A 23,924-nucleotide genomic window follows, 5' to 3' on the forward strand; every position below is an offset into this window, starting at 1 on the left:
AGCAATAAGAAAAAATGATAAAAAGAAAAATAACATGTCATACAATACAATATACTACTAAGGACAGCAGATAACACCACTACCAAGAATCCCATATTACTCCCCTATATCCCCTTCTCATATACATTTAGCATTGGCGTATTGCCTTTGTTACATTTAATGGAGGTATATTACAATGTTACTGTTGACCATAGACTGCAGTTTGCTTTGATTATGTTTTTTCCTGAATACCATCCCTTTTTCAAATTTCTACATGGTTGACATTCATTTGCTTTCCCACATGCAAAAACATTTTTATATTTGTATATTTAGTAACAGTCATTGGCCACTCCAGTTTTTGCCACGTTATACAGTCCCAGTCTTTATCATCTATCTTTACCTCTGGTGTCATACATTCTCCTATCCCACCTCTTTCAGCTTTACTCACAGACATCTTTGTTCAGTGTACTTACAATACCGTGCTACCATCACACAGTATTATCCTGTCTATTTCTGGATCTATGCAATCAATCCTAAACATTCTGTAGTCCTTCAGCATCAAATGGCTGATCTCTGCCCTCTTTCTATCTCCTGGTCGCCTGTGTTGTCAGCTTTTAACTCCCAAAGTTTGTTCATTAATGTCTGTTCATATTAGTGAGACCATACAGAATCTGTCCTTTATTAGGCTTGTTTTTGATAACCAAAAATGGTGGTGGTGGTGGGAACTGTGCTCCTCAATAAAATAATTTTAAAATGTGCATTTGTACTGTGCTGTTGCTAAAATGAATGAGACTGTATTTATATGTACTTAAATGTAATGAGACCCATGATATATGATTAAGTGAGAAAAGATGTTTGCAGAGTGATATTATAACATGATCCTTTTTTTAATAAAATGAATAAGATCTAGGTTTATATTTAACTAAGCATTATAAATCTGAAAGGATACACTGCAGACTGTTAACAATGGTTTCCTCTCGGGACTTCATTTTCGGTCATGATAGGGTAGCAGGAACTGGATTTATCTTTCCACCTTAAACATCTGTACAGTTGAACAAAAAATGTATGAAACAAAGATTTTCAGACATAGGCAGTGCAACAGAGTGATTCTTGAGAGAAGGGAAATGAACGAGTTGAGTCCTGTGATTATTTTAGCTTATAACCTTGAGAGAGTTTACAGGCTGCAGTGCAGGGAGGGAGAAGAGTCCTGTGGTCTTGCTGAATTGAGCAATCAATTTAGAGCTTGGGGAAACCAAGATAGCTAGAATTTGTTGGTCAAATATCAGGGAAGAGGGACCTGCACATATCTACAAGGTACCTACTTTGAGTATCGGCCTGCACATGCATATGAGGAAACTACCCAAGGAAAGAACCAGTGAAAAGGAGATGATAGAACAATCCCTGGAGCTCACACCAGGCTGGGAATAGTTTTTGTTCCTATGAGCTAGAGCAGAAAGACCTCCTAATATGCAGTTCGTCATATAGAGACCTCAGATGAGCATTGCATTAATAGTTAGTGATGCTAAATTAGGCTTAGATTAAAAGCTGCTCTGGACACACCCTAACAAAGCTCAAAGGCAAGCCTCTAAAGGATCAAACAAAACCCTACAATATTTAAAAGAAAATAATAAAAATCCGGTACCTAACAACATAAGCTTTGTAATATCTGGCATCCAATCTGAAATTATCAAGCATGTTGAATTAATGAATCTAGGATTCATCTAGCTGTTCCTTTTTCTTATCAGAATTGACAGAGGGTGACATATGGGAATTACTTAGCTCATTGTTTCATTCTGTTTTTCCAGGGCTCAGTTTTCATCCCAAAAGACCCTGGATCCTGACCAGTTTACACAATGGGGTCATCCAGTTATGGGACTATCGGATGTGCACCCTCATTGACAAGTTTGATGAACATGATGGTAAGAGAGTTTCTAGGAGGAAGTTAAAAGAGATATAAATGTTGTTTTCTGGGGTGGTTTAAGCCCTGTTTGATGGTTATTCCTTTAGGATTAAAGAATGTGAAAGGATAGGACTAAAAAAATTCTGAATAGGAATCACCTTAGAGATTGGAAACAATAGATTTCTTAAATATATGTTGCCTGCCTTCTCCCCCAGGTCCAGTACGAGGCATTGACTTCCATAAGCAACAGCCACTGTTTGTCTCAGGAGGAGATGACTATAAGATTAAGGTACAGAGGGTTTGTCATGACTGGGAGAAAAGGATGGAGAGAAATGGGAAGGTTTGAGAATTATGGAAGGGACTAAGAGACTGGGCATCTTATTCTTACAGAGCTCAGGCTTTTGACTAAAGCATTTATCCAGCAAACATTTATTTAATGCTTACTGTATGCCAGACATTGTTTTTGTTGGGAGTTCAAAGTTAAATAAGATATGGTGTTTGGAAGAACATTTTATTTTTGGGCTGTTTGAATTTGTTACAAGAAACTAGTGTTACTTTAGTTTTGGGTTTTTTGGGGTTTTTTTTTTGTAATTTACAGAAGAAAATTTAAAGATTTTAAGTTTAAAAACAAAACTAGAATAGTAACATGCTGGTCAGCTGGATTATAAACAGAAATGTTAAAAAATAAAAAAAAAGCATCTGACTTCTCATTTTTGCACTTTTTTTGGGGGGGGAGGGGGGAAGGATGTTCTTGATGAGGAGTATGAGTTGGCATTTATGGTCCTGTTTTTGGTGCCGTCTTTAGTTGTGTCCATCAATATCTGGTACTTTGGTAGTTGATTCAACTTCATTTCCAAATACACATTTTCTCTGCTTAGTGCAGCCTAACTGAGCAATGTAGTATTTTCCATAATAATGAGTTAAAGTGTGTTTGCCTGATAGCCAGTACAGACCAGACATGGCTGAATGTATGGGTATCAATTTGCTCCTAATTAGGAGTCTAAAGAGATGATACCGTATGTTATATTACTGTATCCTTTGGTGTCATGGTTATCTGTTCTGCCTTTTTTGTCCTGAGCTAAGGTGACAGGTAAAGCACTAAGAGGTTTCTGTTTAAACTGAGACGAACACAGTTATGTAGTAGAAAGGAGTTTAAATTTAAGTCCTGGATAAGTATCGTGTTTCATGTTATTAAATAGAGATGATTTTTCCCCAAAGAAAGGAAAAATCTTTATTTTTTTCTTTTTCTCTAGTCTTGCCTTCCCCCACCCCCACATGTTGTTTTAGCTGGCTTTTATTTTCATCCTTGGTCCTCTTCCCTCCAACCTTAATCAGGACTTCCTACCAGGGTTCTTAGACTGATTTAGAAATGCCAAAATATAAATCCATTCTTGTTTATTGAGAAACCTGAGCCTTTGAGAGGCCCAAGATCCTTAGTTGGATTTCTTTCTTTACAGGTTTGGAATTACAAGCTAAGGCGCTGTCTCTTCACATTGCTTGGACACTTAGATTATATCCGTACCACATTTTTTCATCATGTAAGTAGCCATGGTGGCCCCATAAGAATCTTCTCCTTGGTCTTTGAGAACCCTTGCTTTGATAACAAAATTTTGTTGTTGGAGTAGCTCTTCTAGGATCTGTGTGGTGTTGACCTTTCTGCTTTGTTTCTTTTTGCAAAAGTAAGAACTCGGGATTATTTTGAATTTAATTTAACTGAATTCAGAGGAGTCTAAGAGGAAGCCATTGTTTCTCTGTAGAAAATTGTGGGAATTTATTTGATTTCTGGTTTGCTGAGCCAGCAAGTTTGCAGGCAAATCCCATGTGGGATATTATTAGTAAATAGTAGGTGTATCTAGAGGAAGGTGAAGCTGAGATGTCATTTTTTTTTTAATTAAATTCAGTTTTATTGAGATATATTCACATACCCTGCAATCATCCATGGTGTACAAGCAACTGTTCACAGTACCATCCTATAGTTGTGTATTCATCACCCCAATCTATTTTTGAACATTTTCCTTACACCAGAAAGAATCAGAATGAAAAATAAAAGTAAAAAAGAACACCTAAATCATCCCCCCCATCCCACCCTCTTTTTTATTTAGTTTTTGTCCCCATTTTTCTACTCATCCATCCATACACTGGATAAAGGGAGTGCGATCCACAAGATTTTCACAATCATGCTGTCACCCCTTGTAATCTACATTGTTATACAATCATCTTCAAGAGTGAAGGCTACTGGGTTGGTATTTGATAGTTTCAGGTATTTATTTCTTGCTATTCCAATACATTAAAAACTAAAAAGTGTTATCTATATAGTGCGTAAGAATGTCCACCAGAGTGACTTCTTGAATCCATTTGAAATCTCTCAGTCAGTGAAATTTTATTTCATTTCATTTCACATCCCCGTTTTGGTCAGGTAGATGTTCTCAATCCCACGATGCTGGGTCCAGAATCATCCCCGGGAGTGAGACATCATTTTGATGAGCTAATACATGTTTTGAAGCATTAACAGTCATGTCCTATCTTAAAGTTTTAAGTCTGGTGGAGATTGTTCCCCTAGCCAGGCTTACTGCTTTCTTTGACTTTTGATCTATCAAGTACTGTAGTAGACTTAGGTACTGAGTTACATACTGGGGACTCCCAGCATCTTAATTCAGTCCCAACCTGGCTGGATCTTCTTATAATTCTATGCTATTAGACATAACTTGTACTATCCCTTAACTCCTAGTAAATGAAATCTCTTGAATTAAGTTAGAAAGAATATGATGAAATAAGCAAGGGTTTCCTAAGTATAGTTTATTTCCAAAACTACTACTGAAAATTTGAGAATGATAACTGCTCAGTTAGATAATATATTAGTTAGGAACTATTTGTTATCACTATAAAGGACTTGCTGAAGACCTTTGCCTGGAACAAATTACCACTAGCTGGAAAGTTAAGAAGAACCTTATTTTCTTTTATTTTTTCAGTTCAGTAAATACGTATTTGTCTTGCACTTGTTAGGCTCTGTGCTAAACACTGGAGGTGCAACTCTGAATAAGAAATTTCTTTTCTTAAGCTTATTTAGACATCAGAAAGGCTAGATCGTCTTTATGTGGTACTTTCTGCTTTGATTAATGAGACGTGGGTTTTTTGAAACTAGATGGCCTGACCAAAAGGAGTCAGACTGAAGACAAATATTCGCATCTTGGAGTTAAAAAGGGAAGGTCCTCTCACAGGATCATAATTTTTAAGAGTAACTGTATAGAAATAAATACATATACATACTGCATATGTAAAAAGGCAAATTAAATATATATTACTTTATTTGTCACTGTCTGCCTCTAAGACTCTATTATGCTTTTGTCTGGCTTCTGTTATCTCATAGGGCAAAATGCCGAAGTTGGAAAAGCTGGTAAACTGTTAGAGAGAAGACAACTAGCTTGATATCAGAAGCAGCAGCCCCTTTGCTAATATAGCTAAGACATTAGGCAATGGAATGATCCCCCAAAAAGAGAAAAATGGTTTCAGGAGCCTGACAGAACAAGTTTGTTTAATGTTCAAACCCTTTCTCTGATACTCCTGTATCTTTTAGGAGTATCCTTGGATTCTGAGTGCCTCAGATGATCAGACCATCCGAGTGTGGAACTGGCAGTCAAGGACATGTGTCTGGTAAAGCAGGAGACAGACGGCTCCAAATGACTCTGAAATCTTTTTTGAATTCCCCCATTATCACCTTCTCTTAAGAGCAGTCACTTCTCTTCCTGAAGGGGTTATGTCTGCTGATTAATTACTGATTGTGTTTGTAAAATGCTTTTAAGTACAAAATGATACATGTAGAGGGAATATCATTAGTGATATATGATCTAGATTTTCTCATCATTTCATGCCAGGGAAAGGAGGTCTTAGCTAGACTTTTAGAATAAGAACTTTAAACTGGTTTTTTGTTCTGTTCTCATAAAGCCTGAATCAAGGTCTAGACCTCTGTATTACATTGTGTTTGGGGCTGGCGTTCTATGTAGAGCTTTCTACAAAGACATAAGGACCATCTAAAATGATGCCCTTTAAGAGGGATAACCCATAAAATCTAGGAGATAAATCCCAGTATGAATTATTAAGATTTCATTTATTTTCATATTTTGATATGTCTTTGGTCTGAGAGGAGAGCTATGCAATCTCAGTTCTTCTTAAATTAGTGATATTTAAACACAAGCATTATAAGCAAGAAAAGAGCTATTGTTAAAACAGTGGATTATATTTATTGGTTCAGAATTGTAAGTGTAATTGAATAAGTATCTGTTGAATCTGGAGAGTGATATTTAGTATAGGAGTTTGTTGATTCCTGCCTCTAATTTGGTATCGTTTTTCTTTTTTCTTCTTGCAGTGTGTTAACAGGGCACAACCACTATGTAATGTGTGCCCAGTTCCACCCTTCAGAAGACCTGGTTGTATCAGCCAGCCTGGACCAGACTGTGCGTGTTTGGGATATTTCTGGTGAGCTATACAAGTTCAGGGGGCAACCTAGTCACCTGGTGCAAAACTGCAATTGCTTTAAATACAAAGGGTAGTTGGCTTAGAACAGGAATATTTAGAATCTTTGTTTTTGAGGGTATTGAATCGCCTTTAATGGTTCTTTGTGTTAGAGGTATTTCATAAGAAAAGTGGTGGTTCTGAAAAGTTCATTTAATTTGAAGAAATTTTCGCTTTTTAGTTAAAGTCTATTTACTGTTGGGAGTATTTGATTAAGAATCAAGCTTTTTACTGAAATAAAAAAAATACAAGCTTAATGAAAATAAATTTTGAGAATAAGGTTAGTGTAGGGAAACAGGATTCATGGATCCTATTGCCTCATGAAGAAATAAAGAAATCCCTCTATTAGATTTCTTTCTAGTGTAAGGAACATGAAAAGTAGGAAGAGGTTTATGTCCAGAATACCTTTTAATGGGCAGACTTCTAATAGACTTTTAGGACCAGAAATTAAGTAACTGGTAAATTTTGGATAGTTGAGGTAATCTTCCTTTCACAGTCTGTGTAACCTTGATTTTGAAATTATGATTTAAATTTTTAGTACTCTGAAGAGGCGATCTAAGAAATTGCTAACCAGAGAATTTAAATGCAGAGTTAGAACTGTTCCTATGGGATAGCCTTGGTAGGTAGATGGAAGTGCTTTGGTGAGTGTTGAAATAGGGAAATGAGAATCTAAATGCCATGGTTCTCTTCCCAATTAAAATTATTTGTTACTTACTGAGTTCTCTTCTATTTGTTTTTTGCCTTAGAAAATTTTAGAGATTTGGTTCTCTAAAAGGTCAATGGCTAGACTACAAAATTGTTTTTATTCTATAAGAGGAAGGCCCTCTCATGGGTCTTTGCCTGATTTTTTGTGGTACTAAAACAATTACTCTTCTGTATTGTATGTAGCATAGAAACAAGCTAAAGGGAGATGGGGACAATTGGAGAGTAGATCATGCTGTCTTTGCAATTTTTGAAAGCTCAGAACTGCAAGGGAGTAGTGTAAACAAGATTGTATTGGAGATAGGACAGTTGTACTCTGTTCCTCTAGGGCTTTTGCCATTGCAGTTTTTCATCAGACTGACTAGGCTATTTGAAGTACACCCAGATGTGATCAGTCATGCCAACAGGAGTTGCTGGACACAGGCACATGAGCCTGTGCCCTCTACTCTACCAATACCAGGGATCTTAACTTTGGCTCTACCAGTAACCTGGCTATGGTTTTCTATGGTTTTTTCACTGTACACACATTCAGAGCACCCTCTCTGTCTCAGGATGTAGGAGCCTGGTGGAGTTGGATCTTGGCTTGTACTATTCCAGCCCAAGAGTGTTGATTATTTAGAATACTTTTCTCAACATGGGTTCTGTGAGAAAATTAAGCCCTACAGAAAATACTTTAAGTGACTGTTTGCTCAATTCTTCCAAGAATATTATATTATACAACTAATGCCATTCTAGATCATAAGAGAGAAGTTAATTTATTATATATCTCATCTGATGCTTTAGGGCACTTGGGTTTCTTTCCCAGACCACCGGTTTGAGAAGGCCTTATACTTCTTCCTTCTGAGAATACTGTTTCTTCCACCTGATGCTAGCACAACTTCTTCCCTGTGGTCTAGCTAAAACAAATTGGGACAGTCAGTTGGAAGGATTCTAATTGGAGATCATGAAATGCGCAAGACAAGAAACACTTTTCTTCGTCTTTTGTAAGCAGAAAACATTTTTGCATTAGAATTGAGGGCCCTAGATCAGAGAAGAGAAGGAGAGGGTATAACCCCAGTGGGGTTTATACTTGTTCTTGAATGTGTGAAGTGCATGAATTACTATTATAACACTGTAATTGTTGTGCCTCGTGTATGTGATAGAATTTTGTGCTAACTTGCTGTACTAATGTTAATGCTCTCTTTTACCATTTTTAATTGTTTTTCTCTATCTCCAACTCTCTTGACTTCCAGTAACCCCTTAACCAGAGTGGAAGGACATCCTTTGGTATTTAACCAAGTGGGCAGAACTTTGGGGTTAGGCTTTTGCACTTATTCTTTCCTTTTCTAAAGGTCAGCATACACTTTTCATCAGGGTTATTTTTGTTTGGGTTCAAGTAAGTGCTGAACACAGAAAAGAAGTTAGCTTTCAGGCATGTTAGAAATCAACCAAAAGTTGGTTCTGAGTAAGAGAATGAACCTCCAAATTTAGAAGACTGATGAAAATTCTAATTTTTCTGAGTGTCTCTTAGAAAGGAGACACACTCTGAGCTAAGTAAGCAGTAAGAAAATACAGAGCTCCTTAAAGGAAACTAAACTTAGCTTAACCTGAATAGCTTAGCCTGGCAAAAGCTATTTGTTTAGCAAGGAAATATATTTACAAACTAGATATAGAAGATAGGTTATTTCTCTAGTTTGAGTTTTCAAGTAAACTGACAGTTAAATTACTTTAATATGCTTACACTTTTGCATGTCAAGCCCATGTACTTCAGGCTCATCTTTGAAATGGCTACTAAAAAATTATTAATTTACTGCTAGATCCTGTCCTCATCGTTCTCTTTTTACTGCTTCTCCTGGTCCCCTTTGGGAGGCATGCATCAAACTGGTCTGTTCTGAGAGTGTCCCTCTGGATTTGGGTAGCTGCTGTAGAAATTTTCCATCTGTCGTTCAGTCCTAGTGTGTGGCTTGTTGAAGGAACAGATATTTCTTCTCCAAGTTCTTTTCACTGCCTGTCACTATTCATCTGTCTGTTTTTGTCCTTTCCCTGGATCATTACATGCAAGCGCAACAAAGGCTTCCATTCTGTCATACAGCTTTCCCTTTTAATGTGTTTGTTGAAGCTTATTGAAAATGAAGTTCCTCACAGCTGTCTGTCTTTGTGTCTTCCCTTGAATCTGTTTTTATGCACCAGACTCATTAGAAAAAGTTGACAGATCCCATTAAAGGGACAAATGAAATAAGTGATGAAAGGAGGCATCCCTGTGATAATGTATTTTATGAAGCCTTGGCAGAGTGAATTAAAACACACATACACACACACACCCTCAGCTTTATTTTCCTCTGTCTATTGGCTAAATGCTCATTTTGGACAGGGACAAGGTAGTAAGAGCTGTCATGTCCTTTTAAACTCTTGCTTTTCCACTGCTGTTAATTAGGTGCCACTCTAACAAAAGAAGAGATACATTGTAGTTTTAAAATGATGAGTATAAATGCAGTCATTGAAATTAAGGTTTTATATATTTCTACTGATGTCAAATTTTAGGTTTGAAGCTACTTAGGTTTTATTTTTAATGATAGTTTTTTTCTTTTCCCCCTATTATAGATAATTGTTTTTGATTTTACAAACTTTAGGTAGTCTCATCTTCTACTTTCCCCCCCAAATACTTCAAAAGACAGGGTTTTATTCCCAGTTCTTCTGTTTTCACATTTATAAACTGTTATAATCATACCTGACTTGCCTACTTCAAAGGGTTTTTATCAGGATCAAAACACATAACGTATGTAAGAGTATTTTGAAAATCACAAAGTGCTTTTCAAACCGAAGGTCTGGTATTGTAATTTTGGTTCTGACCGTAGCACTGATAATACTCAGCTTTTGAAGATGGGTGTAGTTGAGCCATAAATGTGGGTTTTATACAAATAAAACTCTTCTTATCCTGGTGTCTTTTTTTCCATTGTTTTAAAATTTTGGACTAATTCCTTCCAAGGAGATCACCCTGCAAAAGTTTTAATGGCAAAATATAAGATCTGTAACCAACCTAGGAGTCTGTAGCAGGTAGGAGTATACTTTTTACATAATCCCTAGTTGTGTGGATCTTCCACCAAACAACTGTTTTGTACTTTATAGGTCCAGTTTTCATAACCCACTTGGAACTTCCCCATGAGTTGCCTGAAAGACTTCCAGTTTCAGAAGTACTGAGCTGTGGCCTTCCCAGATGGCTTTTCTTTAAAAGTTTTTGAGACAAGGGAAGAAAAGGTGGTATAGATTTTGTAAAGTTGAGTAGGATTTGAGTGTTTACCATTTGAGGCTGTTTTTCAAGAGCATTGAAGAATGGAAAATGGGCATTATTGGAAGTAGATAGCTCTTGGATTGAGGTTTGTCAAAGAAATCCCAGTATTAGTCTGTTAAGTTAGTGTTAGAGGAAAAAGGATGATAGTGACTGTACTTCAATATTTTAACTTTTCTAGAAAGAAATAGATAGGAGCTCTTGAGTCTCTTTTTTCTTCAGTATCTCTCCCCTCATCAATCTCTTTTCCCCTCTTGTCAAGCTGTCACTGTACCTTTCTGTGCTTCTAATACGGTGTTTTGTGGGTTTTTTTGTTTGATAACATTATGTTTGCATCTTTCATCCCACTCCTTACCCCTTCAAAGGCCTAAGGAAAAAAAACTTGTCCCCTGGTGCGGTGGAGTCAGATGTGAGAGGAATAACTGGGGTTGATCTGTTTGGAACTACAGATGCAGTGGTGAAACACGTGCTGGAGGTACTTATCTCTATAGTCAGTTTGCTGGATATGGGCTCTTCTCTAGTGAAACAGTGGCAACATGCTGTTATTTATTCATTTCTTCAACAAATATTTATGGAATGATTATTAAGTGCCAGGCACTATTCTAGGCCTGTTCTGGTAGTAGAATAGTGTGTGAGCCAACAGAGAAACACAGCTTTATGTGCAACCTGAGGGAGAGTAGTATTGCCTTATAAACTCACTGGGTAGAGAGGGAGAAAGCCTGGCATAGGCTCCATCACCATCCAAAAGCCCTTTCTCAGGCCTCTTGTAAGAGGGAAAAAGTAATTTAATGAAAATTATTCAGAACAAACTATGTGTAGATAACTTGCTGGCATGGTGGGAAAATAGAAAAGCATAAGGAAAAGAAACTGGATTTTTTAGGATTATCTAATTTAATCCTCCCAGCTGAAGTACTAGTATCTACTGAAGTAGTAGTATCTACATATATCTAAGTAGAACTGGGATTTGAACTTGGATCTGTCTGACTCCAAAACCTAGGTACTTTTTACCACGCTATAATTCATCTCAAAAATACCACCGATTCGGAACTCCTCATCTATGATCTGTCACAGTACAGAGTACAACTATATAAATAAGAATAAGGGTGTAGGTTCTCAAACTTTTTGCTCTCAGAACCTCTTTATACTCTTAAAATGTATTCAAGGCCCTAAACAGTTGTTATATTTGTTTATGTGAATTATTCCTGTCACTTTTTTTTTTTACCATATTAAAAATTAAAACTAAGAACTTTTTAGAACATGAAATAGCCAAGCACGCATTCCAAGAGCTATCAGAGCAGAAATATCATCACGAATCATGTAGCCTTTGGATAACTCCACTGTATACTTAAGAGAGAATTAGAATGAAAAAGGTAAAGAAAATCTTAGTATTATTATGAAAATAGTTTTTGGTCTTACCCCTTAATAAGGCGTTGGGAACCTTTATGGGTTTCCAGACCATACTTTGAGAATTGGTGCTTTACATTATAAAAAGCCTTTATTCTTTGGATGTTAATAATTGGATGGGAAAGTGACATGAATAGACAAGTAACAAAGCAAAGCTGTATATCCTAAATGTAAATGAAGCTGAGTTTGGGGTTAGAAAGATTTGGGAATTCACATGAAAATTTGGGGATAATATTGGATATAGAGTGACATAGTAACGCTCATGTTCAAAATCTTAGAACAGCGTAGTCCCTTCAGTCTTTTGTATGATGAGTAAATGTCAGGCACCTTTTATACCAGTAGAGTTCATTGATTTGCTTTGAGTGAGCAGTTACCAAGCCATTTTAGAAGAACCACTTCTGCTTTTCTGTAGGGTCATGATCGTGGAGTAAACTGGGCTGCCTTCCACCCCACTATGCCCCTTATTGTATCTGGGGCAGATGACCGTCAAGTAAAGATCTGGCGCATGAATGGTGAGTGAAGCAATAGTATCACCATGTCTAAGAGATTGATTGCTGGCTGCCAGCACGGTAGAGTAGCTGGGTCTTCTGGACTTTGTGACATATTTTGCTTATCTTGTGCTAATCTTGGGAGCATAAAAATTGCCCTTTTCCCTTTTTTCCTGTAATAGCATCCTGATTTTAAGGAGTATGAACAGCGTTAAGAATAAGGATTCATTCATTCATTCAACAAATATTTGAGTACCTGCTTTGTACTAGTCATTGTTAAAGTCTCGAGAGACACAATGGTGGCTAAAACAGATAAAGCCTCTGCCGTATGTAGCTTACACTTATTTTATTATGATAGCCAGGGACAAATGTATCAGGACAAATAAAACTGTAAGGGGATAAAGCATGATGGAGAAGGGATGTTACAATTGGTAGGAAGGTCAGAATGAAAGAATAAGGAAATGTGTAAAGATTAAGAGGCTTAAATGAAGAAAATTGCACTTTTAGATAGCAGTTGCTAACATAGCATTTTGTAGTAGTACCTAGCATTTAATTGAGAGGGTGTTGTGTCACCAAATCCCAAACTTACTGTGGTAGGGAATTGTGATGACCAAATTCTTTTTTGTCCTTCAGAATCAAAGGCATGGGAGGTTGATACCTGCCGAGGCCATTATAACAACGTGTCTTGTGCTGTCTTCCACCCTCGCCAAGAGTTGATCCTCAGCAATTCTGAGGACAAAAGTATCCGAGTTTGGGATATGTCTAAGCGGTAAGGGGGTTATTGATGTTGTGTGACCAAACCCAGGGGAAAGCCCCTTTCTCACTCTGTCTTTGGAAAATGAGTTGTGTGTTATCTGTCACATCTTTGTCATGTAGAAAAATCAAATTATACATTACGAAAGCTAGACCTAGAGTTAGGTCTAGAGTTAGTAGACATTTACAAATCTTAGAGTTAAGCCAACATTTACAGATTTTCAGTCAAGTAGAAATCTCCATATGTATTCATTTTATAGACTAAATTTAAGCATGTGTCTTGATTTCCTGCTAATTCTGAAGCTAGAGAAGAATATGAAATGAAAGCAATGCAGTAGAAAGTCATGATAAATAGGGAGAAATTGAAATATCAAAATAATAGGGTCAGTTTGAAGTCTCTTCTTTCTGTTCCTTGTTAGAGTTTATCATGACTACCTTCACTTAGGTTATGCAATTTACTGTCCCTAGTTTAATATTTTATTCAGCTTGCTGTTTTAACACTTAGCATTCTTGTATGCGACAGTTTGAAGTTTCTTAGGAAATTAATATTTTTTCTTTATGTACCTTTTTTATTTCCAAGGACTGGGGTTCAGACTTTTCGCAGGGACCATGATCGCTTTTGGGTCCTGGCTGCCCACCCCAATCTCAATCTCTTTGCTGCAGGTAAGGGTTATTTCTTCTTTTTTTTCTTTACTTTAGTTCAGAGTTTATAAGACTTGAGAGTGATTCTACATTAGCTTATTCTCCAGTAAATTCATAGTATGATAAGGAGGAGTAGATTTCTCAGTGCCACTTAGGTGAAGCTTTTCTCCTTTCCCCTCCCCTTATCTTCTTGGATTAGTGTTTTATTAGTGTTCTTTCTCCATAAAGAGCCATTTAACAGTAAGTCCTCTTTGACTAGTTCCTAGAGACTTGGGAGTCTAATACTAGACACTTGCCAGTTCTCCAACTAGAGGGAACTAGATGCTGCTTTATTCATTCATTTAACAAGCATACTAGCTTGTTATATGCTAGTATTCATTTAGTATTGAGTGTCACTGGTTGCTGGTGTTACAGCAGTGCGTAAAACAAAGTCCCTGCTTTTATGGAGCTTTTACTTCTAGTGCAAAGAGATAAGCAATAAAACAGTAAATATGCAAAATGATGTGTGGTGAAATTTTGAAGAAAAATTAAGCAAAAGAAAGGGAGATAAAGTTGGGTGTGGGAACTACTATTCTTTATCAGGGTTTCAGAAAAGTAAGGGGGAATGAGCCAGTGGGAACAGCAAATTCAAAGGCTGATCTGAGAGGTGATTCATAGCATGTTTGAGGATCATATGAAAGAGGCCAGTTAGAGCACAGTGAGTAAGGGCATAAGTATTAGGAGGTAAGACCATGGCCAGATTTTGCACTGCCTTGTGGGCTATTGGTTAGAATTTAAGATTTTATTCTGAATAAATGGAAAGGCATTGGAAGGTTTTAAGCAGGGGAGTGACATGATCAGACGTATGTGTGGAGAGCAGAATGTGGGAGGACAAGGGTGGAAAGTTTCTCTAAGGGATAGATAATGCTAGTAGGAAAAAAGCTTCTCTTTTTAAAAACAGAACCAAAAAAGCTACTTAAGCTAACATCCTTTAATTCAGCAAATATTTTTTTATGCTCTTGTTATATGCTAGGGACTAGGGGTAGGATGTAAATTATTTTAATTTTTGCCTTCTGGGATCTCATAGTATTGTGGGGATGATAGACCTAAATAAGTGCTGTAATAGAAGTTTGTGCAAAATATTGGGGGAACCCAGATGAGGGAGTGTCTAACTGTGGCAGTGTGATACAGTGTTCGGAAAGGATTTACAGAGATTCATTTGAATAAAGATTACAAGAATTGTGAAAATTTAGGTAAATAAGAGGTGCGTTCAGGTGCCTTAACTTTGTTTTTAGCATACATACCAATAGTAGTCCTTAGGTATCTCCAGTTTACAGTTTTTATTTTTTCCTGTGCATACTAATTCTTTCTTCTCCTTGTGCTCCAGGCCATGATGGTGGCATGATTGTGTTTAAACTGGAAAGAGAACGGCCAGCCTATGCTGTTCATGGCAATATGCTACATTATGTCAAAGACCGGTTCTTACGTCAGCTGGATTTCAACAGCTCTAAAGATGTAGCTGTTATGCAATTGCGGAGGTAAATCAGATTTGTTTCTTCTCTCCAAACCCTCTCACCCTTTGTTTTTTTAAATTTAACTTTATTTAAATTGAGATTTGAGGAGTTATTTTTTCAAATGATAAAAATGCATGTGCTTTATCAGCAGAAACTTTAGTTTTCTATTTTAAAACTCATAGCAAAAATGTGAAAAAAACAGATATTTTCAAATAACTAAATTTTTAGAAGATAAATTGAAAGGTGGAATTAATGAATAAGTCCTTTTATTGAACTTCTAAAAGCTGAGATTGTTTTTGCTTAATGAATTTTGAACAAAAGTTTGGGGTTTTAAAAACCTAATCTCTTTGTAAATAAAGTGATATTTTACTCTAATTTTAAAAATAGAACCTGGAAATGAGCTTTCTTAGTTTGTGGCCTGGTATTTTTTTTTTAACAGAGACGTTGTGGGTTTACAGAAAAAGCTTACAGTAAATAGATTTTCCATATCCTTCACCCTCACGCCCCCTTTATTAACACTTCACATTGGTGTATTACCTCTGTTACAGTTGATGAAAGAATTTTATTATAATCATACTATTAACCATTGTCCATAATTTAGAGTTCATTGTTTATGTTGTACAGTCCTGTGGATTTTAAATTTTATTTTATATATATATATATGTATGTATATATATCCTAAAATATCCTCTCTTAACCACTTAACAAGTATATAATTCAGTGGTGTTAATTACATTCACAGTGTTGTGCTACCATTACCATCATCCAGTACTGAAACATTCCCATGAGCTCAAACAGAAATTCTGTACTAATTAAGCATTAACTCCTCATTCCCTATCCCTACTCCAGCCCCTGACAACCTATATTCTAGTTTCTGACTCTGTGAATTTTCTTATTTGAATTATTTCTTATCAGCGAGACTGTACAATATTTGTCCTTTGGTGTCTGGCTTGTTTCACTCACCATGATGTCTTCAGGGTTCATTCGTGTTGTCACATATATCAAAACTTCATTCGTTTTCATTGCTGAATAATATTCCATTGTATGTATACCACATTTTGTTTATCCATTCATCTGTTGATGGATACTTGGGTTGCTGCCATCTTTGGTCAATTGTAAATAGTGCTGTTATGAACATTAGTGTGCAAATACCTCTTTGAGTCCCTTCCATCCAATACCCATAAACCACCATGGTACAGTACCCACAAACAAGACACCGTTCTTTTAACACTATTTTAGGTCTAATCTCCTGTCACAAATGGGATCACCATGGTTGAGCTGCTCCATTTAAACCATAGGAGCATAATGGGCAAGGAGGTGGCCATGAGTAGAATGGGAGTCCTCCAGCTGAGAATACTAGTTAACCAGTGGAAAGGAAATCATACTGCCACAATCTGCAGTGTGTCAGTTCTCCTGTAAATCAGGGAAAGTTTCCTAGTAGAGGGTAGCCCAAGTTGGTGACAGACCTTTCTGCCTTTATTTGGCCTTTCATTTCTGTAACTCTTCCTCTGCTTTTCAACAAAATGTGTATGACTCTAAACCAGAATATGTGTCTCTGGAAACTTCTAACTCTGAAGGAAAGATAACCTCTGGGATGCCTGGCAAAAGGAATTGTCCTCTTGGAAAGCCAGCTGCATCAGCATGCTAAAACATTCATGGTGGCAAACTTTGGCACATGGGTTTGATATCCACCCTCCAGCATCACTACAATAAAGAAATGGGTTTATCCAAGCACTCCAAGGGACAGGGGAAACCAGCCAGAGACAGATCACATGTTACTTTGTGGTGTCCACTGCACTTATGTGTAGGAATTTGTACCCAAATAGAACTAATTACACTCACTACAGTGAATCCTTACCCTATCTTCTGTTGAATAATTTGTGTTGTACTCAGGTTTGCTTTTTTAAAACTATTACTTGCTCATAGCTGAGCTGATGAAGCCCTTAAGGCTTGAAGAAAGGAAGAGTATAAATGTAGTATTTATTTTTATAAAAACCTAGTGAGTATATGTGTAAAAATTGCATAAGTAAGAGGTGTGGATAATTCCTTTCTTCCTTCTATCCTTATGCCTCTTTCCTGTTTTCTTCTTTTTCTGTATTTATGTACAGTGGTTCCAAGTTTCCAGTGTTCAATATGTCATACAATCCAGCAGAAAATGCAGTTCTACTGTGTACAGTAAGTAAGCCATGGTGTCCTCCTAGGATCTCCTCATTTTCCATGTCATCTCCCTGTCATGCCCTGGGGGAATCTCTAATGGCTATTTCAAAGCTATTTAATGGTTATTTTGAAAGATAAACAAGACTGACATAGTAAACACTCAGAGGCCCAAACCAGGTAGGCTCCAGTTATCAGAAACATGTTGTTAAATATTTGTGAACATATATCTTTCATAAGGCTAACAACTTCTAAACGTATGCATCAAGGTGAATGACCTGTATTGCTAAAAGTGCTTTGAAAGAATGTTTATGACTATATCCTTTCTATGCAAAGCAGATGCTTAACTTGGCCACTTGAGTAAAATAGAAGAGCTGTGATTTTGAGGAGTGGGGAGGGTTCCTTTCAGTGGAGGTGCCTTTAGGTTTATCAAGTATTCCCTCCGTTTCTTGTGTACAAATTAAAAAAAAAAAAAAAAGATGGGGGCTGGCATTCTAATTTTATTGCCCTGTTTGCTAAGTTAGAATGTATTAAAGCCTTTATTTCCTCATTTGATGCCTATTGTTTAATCCTAGCCTTCAATCTCTAGCAGTCCCATATTCTCTTAGCAATTTTCTTTAAACTAGCTTGATACTTTTTCTTCCAAGCAGACTTTTAAGCTAATGAGTATACTCAGGTTGGATTCTAAGATATTGAGGTCTTAGTCTGTTATTTTGTGGAATAGAATGCAATCCTTATTTTTATTCAAATAGTACCAGTATCTTTGGGATATAAATAACATAACACGAATGCTGACTTTGACAAAGAGTCCTGTAATTCTTAGATGTGGAACCATTCAAGTGTCCTCTAGGTGAAGGGTGAGAAAAGTATAGTTTCAGATTGTTGTCTGTGTGATGGAACTGTTTTCTCTGTCAAAATAAGCTGGTTTCTTGAGTACCTCTCACTAACAATTTAATTTCCCCCTTTCCTCTACAGAGAGCCAGCAATTTAGAGAATAGTACCTATGACCTGTATACCATCCCCAAAGATGCTGACTCCCAGAATCCTGATGGTAGGCATTCTTTTTTGTCTACCCTACTCTGCTTTCAACTCTCCCCATCCACATTATCACTCCTCATCAAGTTTTTCACATTCCATCCCCAGGCCATGGTCACATCACTCATGTCTGTTGGCAGGTGCTGCTGACAGTTGCATCAGAGGCGACCATGGTTTCAAATATTCATGTTCCTCCCCCCTTTTTTTTACCCCAGCTAGATATATATATATATTTTATAATTTGGTTATTAGAAACACTTCATTTTCTTTTTCAGCACAGCATGCTATCCTAGTTTATTGTCAGCTGAGATGACTTTCACCCTGGTATTTTCATTTATTTAAAAATGTGGTTCCAATCTTGGAATGTATCATCCTGGGACTAGGGATTTATGCCCTCCCATTCACATCCAAATCCTATTTGCTTCCTTTTGCATGTCAAAAAGATGAGGCTGCTAACAGCCCCACATCCCACCTGGGATCCCAGGATCCAGCTGAGACTCCTGCCTGCTTCCTCCATCACCACCATCCCATGTTCATGCCCTTACTATTAGAACTTACTGACAAAACTGATTCTCAGAATAGATTAGACTCTTACTTATGCTCCTTTCTGTAGACTTCCTCTAGTGTATTTATAGAAACTACCAGGTCAAAGCTTTATTCCTCAGGTCCCCACTCTTACTAGCATAATTTCATATATTAGACCTTATCAACAGATTCTCGAGAAATATTTTATTACCCTAGCTGGATGTGCATTTTTTCCATGTTGCCTTTGTGGGTGCTACCGTGTCATTATTGCTGCTAATATGACTCACTTTGTTTTAAATGTGATCATGTGTATTTGGTATCCATGAATCAAATTCTCCCCTGTAGATTAATAAACAAAGCCACCTCTGACTGAATTTTGTGATTTGGTCCACTCCTATCACCCCCTTGCTTTTTCCCCCAGATTTGTTTACAATTGATAGAGTTTAAATACCTTAGTTTTGTTTTATTACCAGTTTTATTTTCTCTTCTCCATCCTTTGAGGGAGATGCTGTTTAGTAAAGATGCAGCCCAAAGACGCGAAGCAGAAAGGAGGAACAGGAAAAGCAAAAGCTTGAATAGTGTGGTTCCCTAGTCCCTAGAAAATGGGAGTGTTGGTTGTCATAATAATTAGCTTTGTAAATCTGTCACCACAGGTGCTAGGTAAGTACAGGATGAGGCTGGCCAGCATGTTCTGTCCAGTTACGTGCTGACACCAATATATGTTTTGGTGCATCCTTCAGTTTATCCTCCTAGAAGTTTCTGAAGTGGAGTGCCCATTTCAAAATTCTAATCAGTAGGGCAATGTTTGGGAACTTAGGAACATTTTGTAACTCTCTTCATGGTGTTGAGAATGATTGATTGACATTTACGGAGCATCAGCTTAATGCTAAATACTGACCAACACAGAGCTCACTTGTCAAGATTTAGTTGGGAGTGCTTTGCCCTGCCCTGTTCTACTAGGAGGTCTGCATTTGCATGTTAAAAGCAGCAGAGCAGCTGTGTCCTAGGGAGGGGGCTCTTCTCCAGCTTGTCAGAGGCCTAACGATAGGAGGGCCTGCGCCACTGACAGGCTGCTTGCTGTGCCACAGCTTGGCCAGGGAGGCCCTGCTCGTTAGCTTGATGGAGTGTGCTGTCTCCTAAAATGGGTGGCTCTTCTGCCAATATGTGGTGTTGGTTGAAATGCAGCCACTTGGTCTAGAGAAAAGAGGCTTGGCAAGGGTAAGTGTTGGAGTTTGGAGGGGACTAGTGGAGAAAAGTCACTCAACAGTAGCCTCAGGTTACGGCTGAATTAGTTAGGAAGCAGCTGAACTGGCAAGGCCAAGATGGCAGCCAGCAAGACCAGCAGCTCCAAGGCACCTGACTCTGTCACTTGCCAGTGGCTCACCACATGCTCCCGTCCCTTGATTTTGTTCTTCTCAGCCCCTGAAGGGAAACGATCCTCAGGCCTGACAGCCGTTTGGGTTGCTCGAAATCGATTTGCTGTCCTAGATCGGATGCATTCGGTGAGTCAAGAATAAAAAGGGAAACTCATTTGGTAAGTGTAGTGGTAGTGGTCTATGTATTGTAGAATACAGAGCACTGTATTTCCCCTGTTCTCTCCAGGGCAGCTGTGATCATTACATATCAGTCTTACCTTTACCCCTTTCCCCCTCTCCACTTCTCCTGGGAAGAAAGGCTTTAAAATAGGTTATAATGATCAGTAAGGTGATCATTGTGCCTCTGGCTTAAGAACCAAACCAGAGACACTCTTGACAACGTGAAAGCCAGAAAAGCATCAGATTTGAAATGAGCAAGCTGTATGAGGAGTAGATATCTGTTCCTCCCTCTCCTTATCCTATCACTTTCATTGGTATTTGAAATGTAGTAAGCTCCAGCACAAGATAGTACTTAACAGTGCCAAGGAGTACTGTTTTTCTCTCTGATACATTAGGTAACTCAGACTTTGGTTGGACTTCTCAGGGTGTTTAAATTGAAAAAAAAAAAAAAGGAAATATTATGGCCCATGGATAGAGTCTTGGTTGGAATGGTCTGCCCTGAAGTGGGGATTGGCTTAGATAGGAAAAAAAACAATTTAGTTTACTGAAGCTAAGGAATGGTGTCAGCTGTCATCATTTTATGTACCTATTCCCACTTCCTCTCTTAACCCCTAATCTTGTAATACTGGCTTCAGCTTCTGATCAAGAATCTAAAGAATGAGATTACCAAGAAGGTACAGGTGCCCAACTGTGATGAGATCTTCTATGCTGGCACAGGCAACCTCCTCCTTCGAGATGCAGACTCCATCACACTCTTTGACGTACAGCAGAAGCGGTAACATGTCAGGTGCCCCTAACAGATAGGCAGGAGTTGGGAAGAATAGGCATCATTAGTAGGACCTTTTTTTTTTCTTTTTTTTTCCTCCAAGTGGCTTGGGCATTTCCTATGCTATGCTTCTAAGACTTTTTCTAGCCACTTTTTTCCTCCATGATCGTTCTCCATCCTGCATATACACAATGTATTGCAGTGAGGGGCTTATTTATTTGATGCCTATTTTTAGAGCACTTACTCTGAATGAAGAATGTTCTTAGGACTTAGAATGAGAGGGACACAGAGATGAATAGCACATTTTCTGCACTTAGAGAAGCTTACAGTCCAGTGGTGAAACAGACATACACAAAACCCTAACATACATGGGAATGAGGAGCAAGCAGTTGGGGGAGAGGAAAGGGCACAATGTGAGCCAAAAAGTTTAATTGCCTGAGTTACTGTATGGGGAATGTTTATTTGGTATCATTTTAAGAAATTGAGTTTCTGTTAATTTGAGGGTGAAAAGGAGTTAGGTTATAACCTGTGACAAGGGAATCAGGTCCACTCGTGTTTATTCTTTATCCCAGAACTTTGGCAACTGTGAAGATTTCCAAGGTGAAATATGTTATCTGGTCAGCAGATATGTCCCATGTAGCATTACTGGCCAAGCATGGTAAGCCTTCATTATATCCACCCTGATTCAAAGATGAGTCCCTCCCTCCCCCTATCGCTGCCAGTCTACTACACTCATCTCATCCAATAGAACACTCATACCCTTTGCCTCTTACAGCCATTGTGATCTGTAACCGCAAACTGGAGGCTCTGTGTAACATTCATGAGAACATTCGTGTCAAGAGTGGGGCCTGGGATGAAAGTGGGGTATTTATCTATACCACAAGCAACCACATCAAATATGCTGTGATCACTGGGTAAGTTAAATTATCTGAGATACTAAGTGGGAGAAGGTGGCTTCTTGAAATCACTATCCTATCTCAAGAGATATAGCTGAAGTCCTCCATAAGCTTTCTACATGGAAAAGCCTTGTCTGGCATTTATGAACTAGGGGGCATCAAAACATTCTTTTTCAACTCTTAAAATTGTGGAATGTAATACAGATACAAAAAGACACATAAATTACAAATATACGATGTAATGAATAGTTATTTACTAAACATCTGTGTAATCACCACCAAAGTCAAGAAATAGAACAATTCTGGTAACCCGGAAGCCCTTGCTATGTGATCGTTATTGATCACAAAAGATAACATTATTCTGACTTATTTGGTAATTTCTTCCTTGCTTTTCTTTATAATTTTATCACCTAGTGTGTTTCTTAAAAGAAAATGGTTTAGTTTTAAGTGGTTTTGAACTTCATATAAATGAGAGCGCATTGAATATATTCTTTTTATTTTGTTTATTTCTGTAGGGCGTATACCCAGAATAGAGTTGTTGGGCTATAGGGTATACATGTTTTTCATGTTTACTACGTAATGTGAAACTGCTTTTCAGAGTGTTTTTGCCAATTTGCAAACCCACCGACATTGTATAAAAGTTTCATTGCTCATCCTCCTTGTCAACACTTTGTCAGACTTTTTTGTGTCTATCATGTGGATATGTAATGCTATCTCATTATAATTTTACTTTGCTGTTATCTGATTCCTAATGAGATTGAGCACTTTTTCATTTGGCCATCCATTACGATTTCCTTTTCTGTGAATTCTGTTTAACTCTTTTATTACCCATTTTTAAATTATCCGTGTTTTTCTTGTTAATTTGTAGGAGTTCTTTATATATTTGGGTATCAGTCCTTTGTCAGGGCTATGTTTTGCAAATAGTATCTTCCATGTTATAGCATGTCTTGATTCTCTTTCTGGTGTCCTTTAATGAACAGTTCTTAATTGTAATATAGTAAATTTATGAATCTTTTCTTTATGAATATTGCTTTTTGTGGCCTATTTAAGAAATCTTTATTGATTCTAAGATCATAAAGTTATTTTTCTAAATTCTCTTGTAAAAACTTTATAGTTTTGCCTTTTCTTTCTAGGTCTATAATTACCTGAACTTGATTTTTATATATGGTATGCAGTAGAGGATTCAATTTCACATTTTTCCTTAAGGACGCTCAGTTGTCCCAGCATCAGTTGTTGAAAAGATCCTCACTGTTCTACAAGGCCATCTTTGTTATATGTAAATCAGGTTTCTAGACGTGCAAGGATCTGTTTCTGTGGTCTGTCTTCCACACTTCCACATTGTCTGAAATACTGTAGCTTTATTATAAGTCCTTCAAAAGTTGTTAGGCTATTTTCTTATAAATTTTAGAATCAGCTTGTAAAATTCCACTCAAAACCAATAAAGAAAAACCAAAAAAACAAAAACCTGTTGTGATTTGCTTTGGGGTTATATTGAATCTGTATGTTGATTTGGGGGTAACTATCATCTTTACAATATTAAATTTCCAAATCTATGAACATAGTTTAGTAGCTCTTCATTTATTTAGGTCTTCTGAAACATCTTTCAATAAAGTTTTATAGTTTCCTCTGTAGAGATCTTACATTTCTTTGGTTAGATTTATTCCTAAGCATGTGATAATTTTTATGCAATTTGTAAATGGATAGTATCCTTCTAGAAATTTCATTCTCTGACTTTTGGTTGTATTTAGAAATCTAATTAAGTTTTTAAATTGATTTTATGTCAGGCCTTGATAAACTCTTATTCTAGACATTTATTTGTATTTGCTTTTGGATTTTTTCATAAATAATCATAGCATCTGTGAATAGTGATAATTTTGT

General features: G+C 37.3%; 1 protein-coding gene across 1 annotated transcript in view; it reads left to right on the forward strand.

The window, feature by feature from the left end:
- The window catches only part of COPA (COPI coat complex subunit alpha), a 38,698-nt gene that overhangs the window by 3,150 nt on the left and 11,624 nt on the right, over positions 1–23,924 (forward strand). The window contains exons 2-17 of the mRNA XM_037825576.1: positions 1,785–1,898; positions 2,095–2,168; positions 3,337–3,417; positions 5,454–5,530; positions 6,243–6,352; positions 10,721–10,830; positions 12,172–12,271; positions 12,881–13,016; positions 13,581–13,663; positions 15,009–15,159; positions 17,244–17,310; positions 18,265–18,340; positions 20,269–20,351; positions 21,020–21,159; positions 21,723–21,808; positions 21,926–22,064. Coding sequence (XP_037681504.1) covers positions 1,785–1,898; positions 2,095–2,168; positions 3,337–3,417; positions 5,454–5,530; positions 6,243–6,352; positions 10,721–10,830; positions 12,172–12,271; positions 12,881–13,016; positions 13,581–13,663; positions 15,009–15,159; positions 17,244–17,310; positions 18,265–18,340; positions 20,269–20,351; positions 21,020–21,159; positions 21,723–21,808; positions 21,926–22,064 — 1,627 coding nt within the window. The remainder of the gene's footprint in view (positions 1–1,784; positions 1,899–2,094; positions 2,169–3,336; positions 3,418–5,453; positions 5,531–6,242; positions 6,353–10,720; positions 10,831–12,171; positions 12,272–12,880; positions 13,017–13,580; positions 13,664–15,008; positions 15,160–17,243; positions 17,311–18,264; positions 18,341–20,268; positions 20,352–21,019; positions 21,160–21,722; positions 21,809–21,925; positions 22,065–23,924) is intronic.

The sequence above is a fragment of the Choloepus didactylus genome, chromosome 2 (genome assembly GCF_015220235.1).
Source record: "Choloepus didactylus isolate mChoDid1 chromosome 2, mChoDid1.pri, whole genome shotgun sequence".
Lineage (NCBI taxonomy): Eukaryota > Metazoa > Chordata > Mammalia > Pilosa > Megalonychidae > Choloepus > Choloepus didactylus.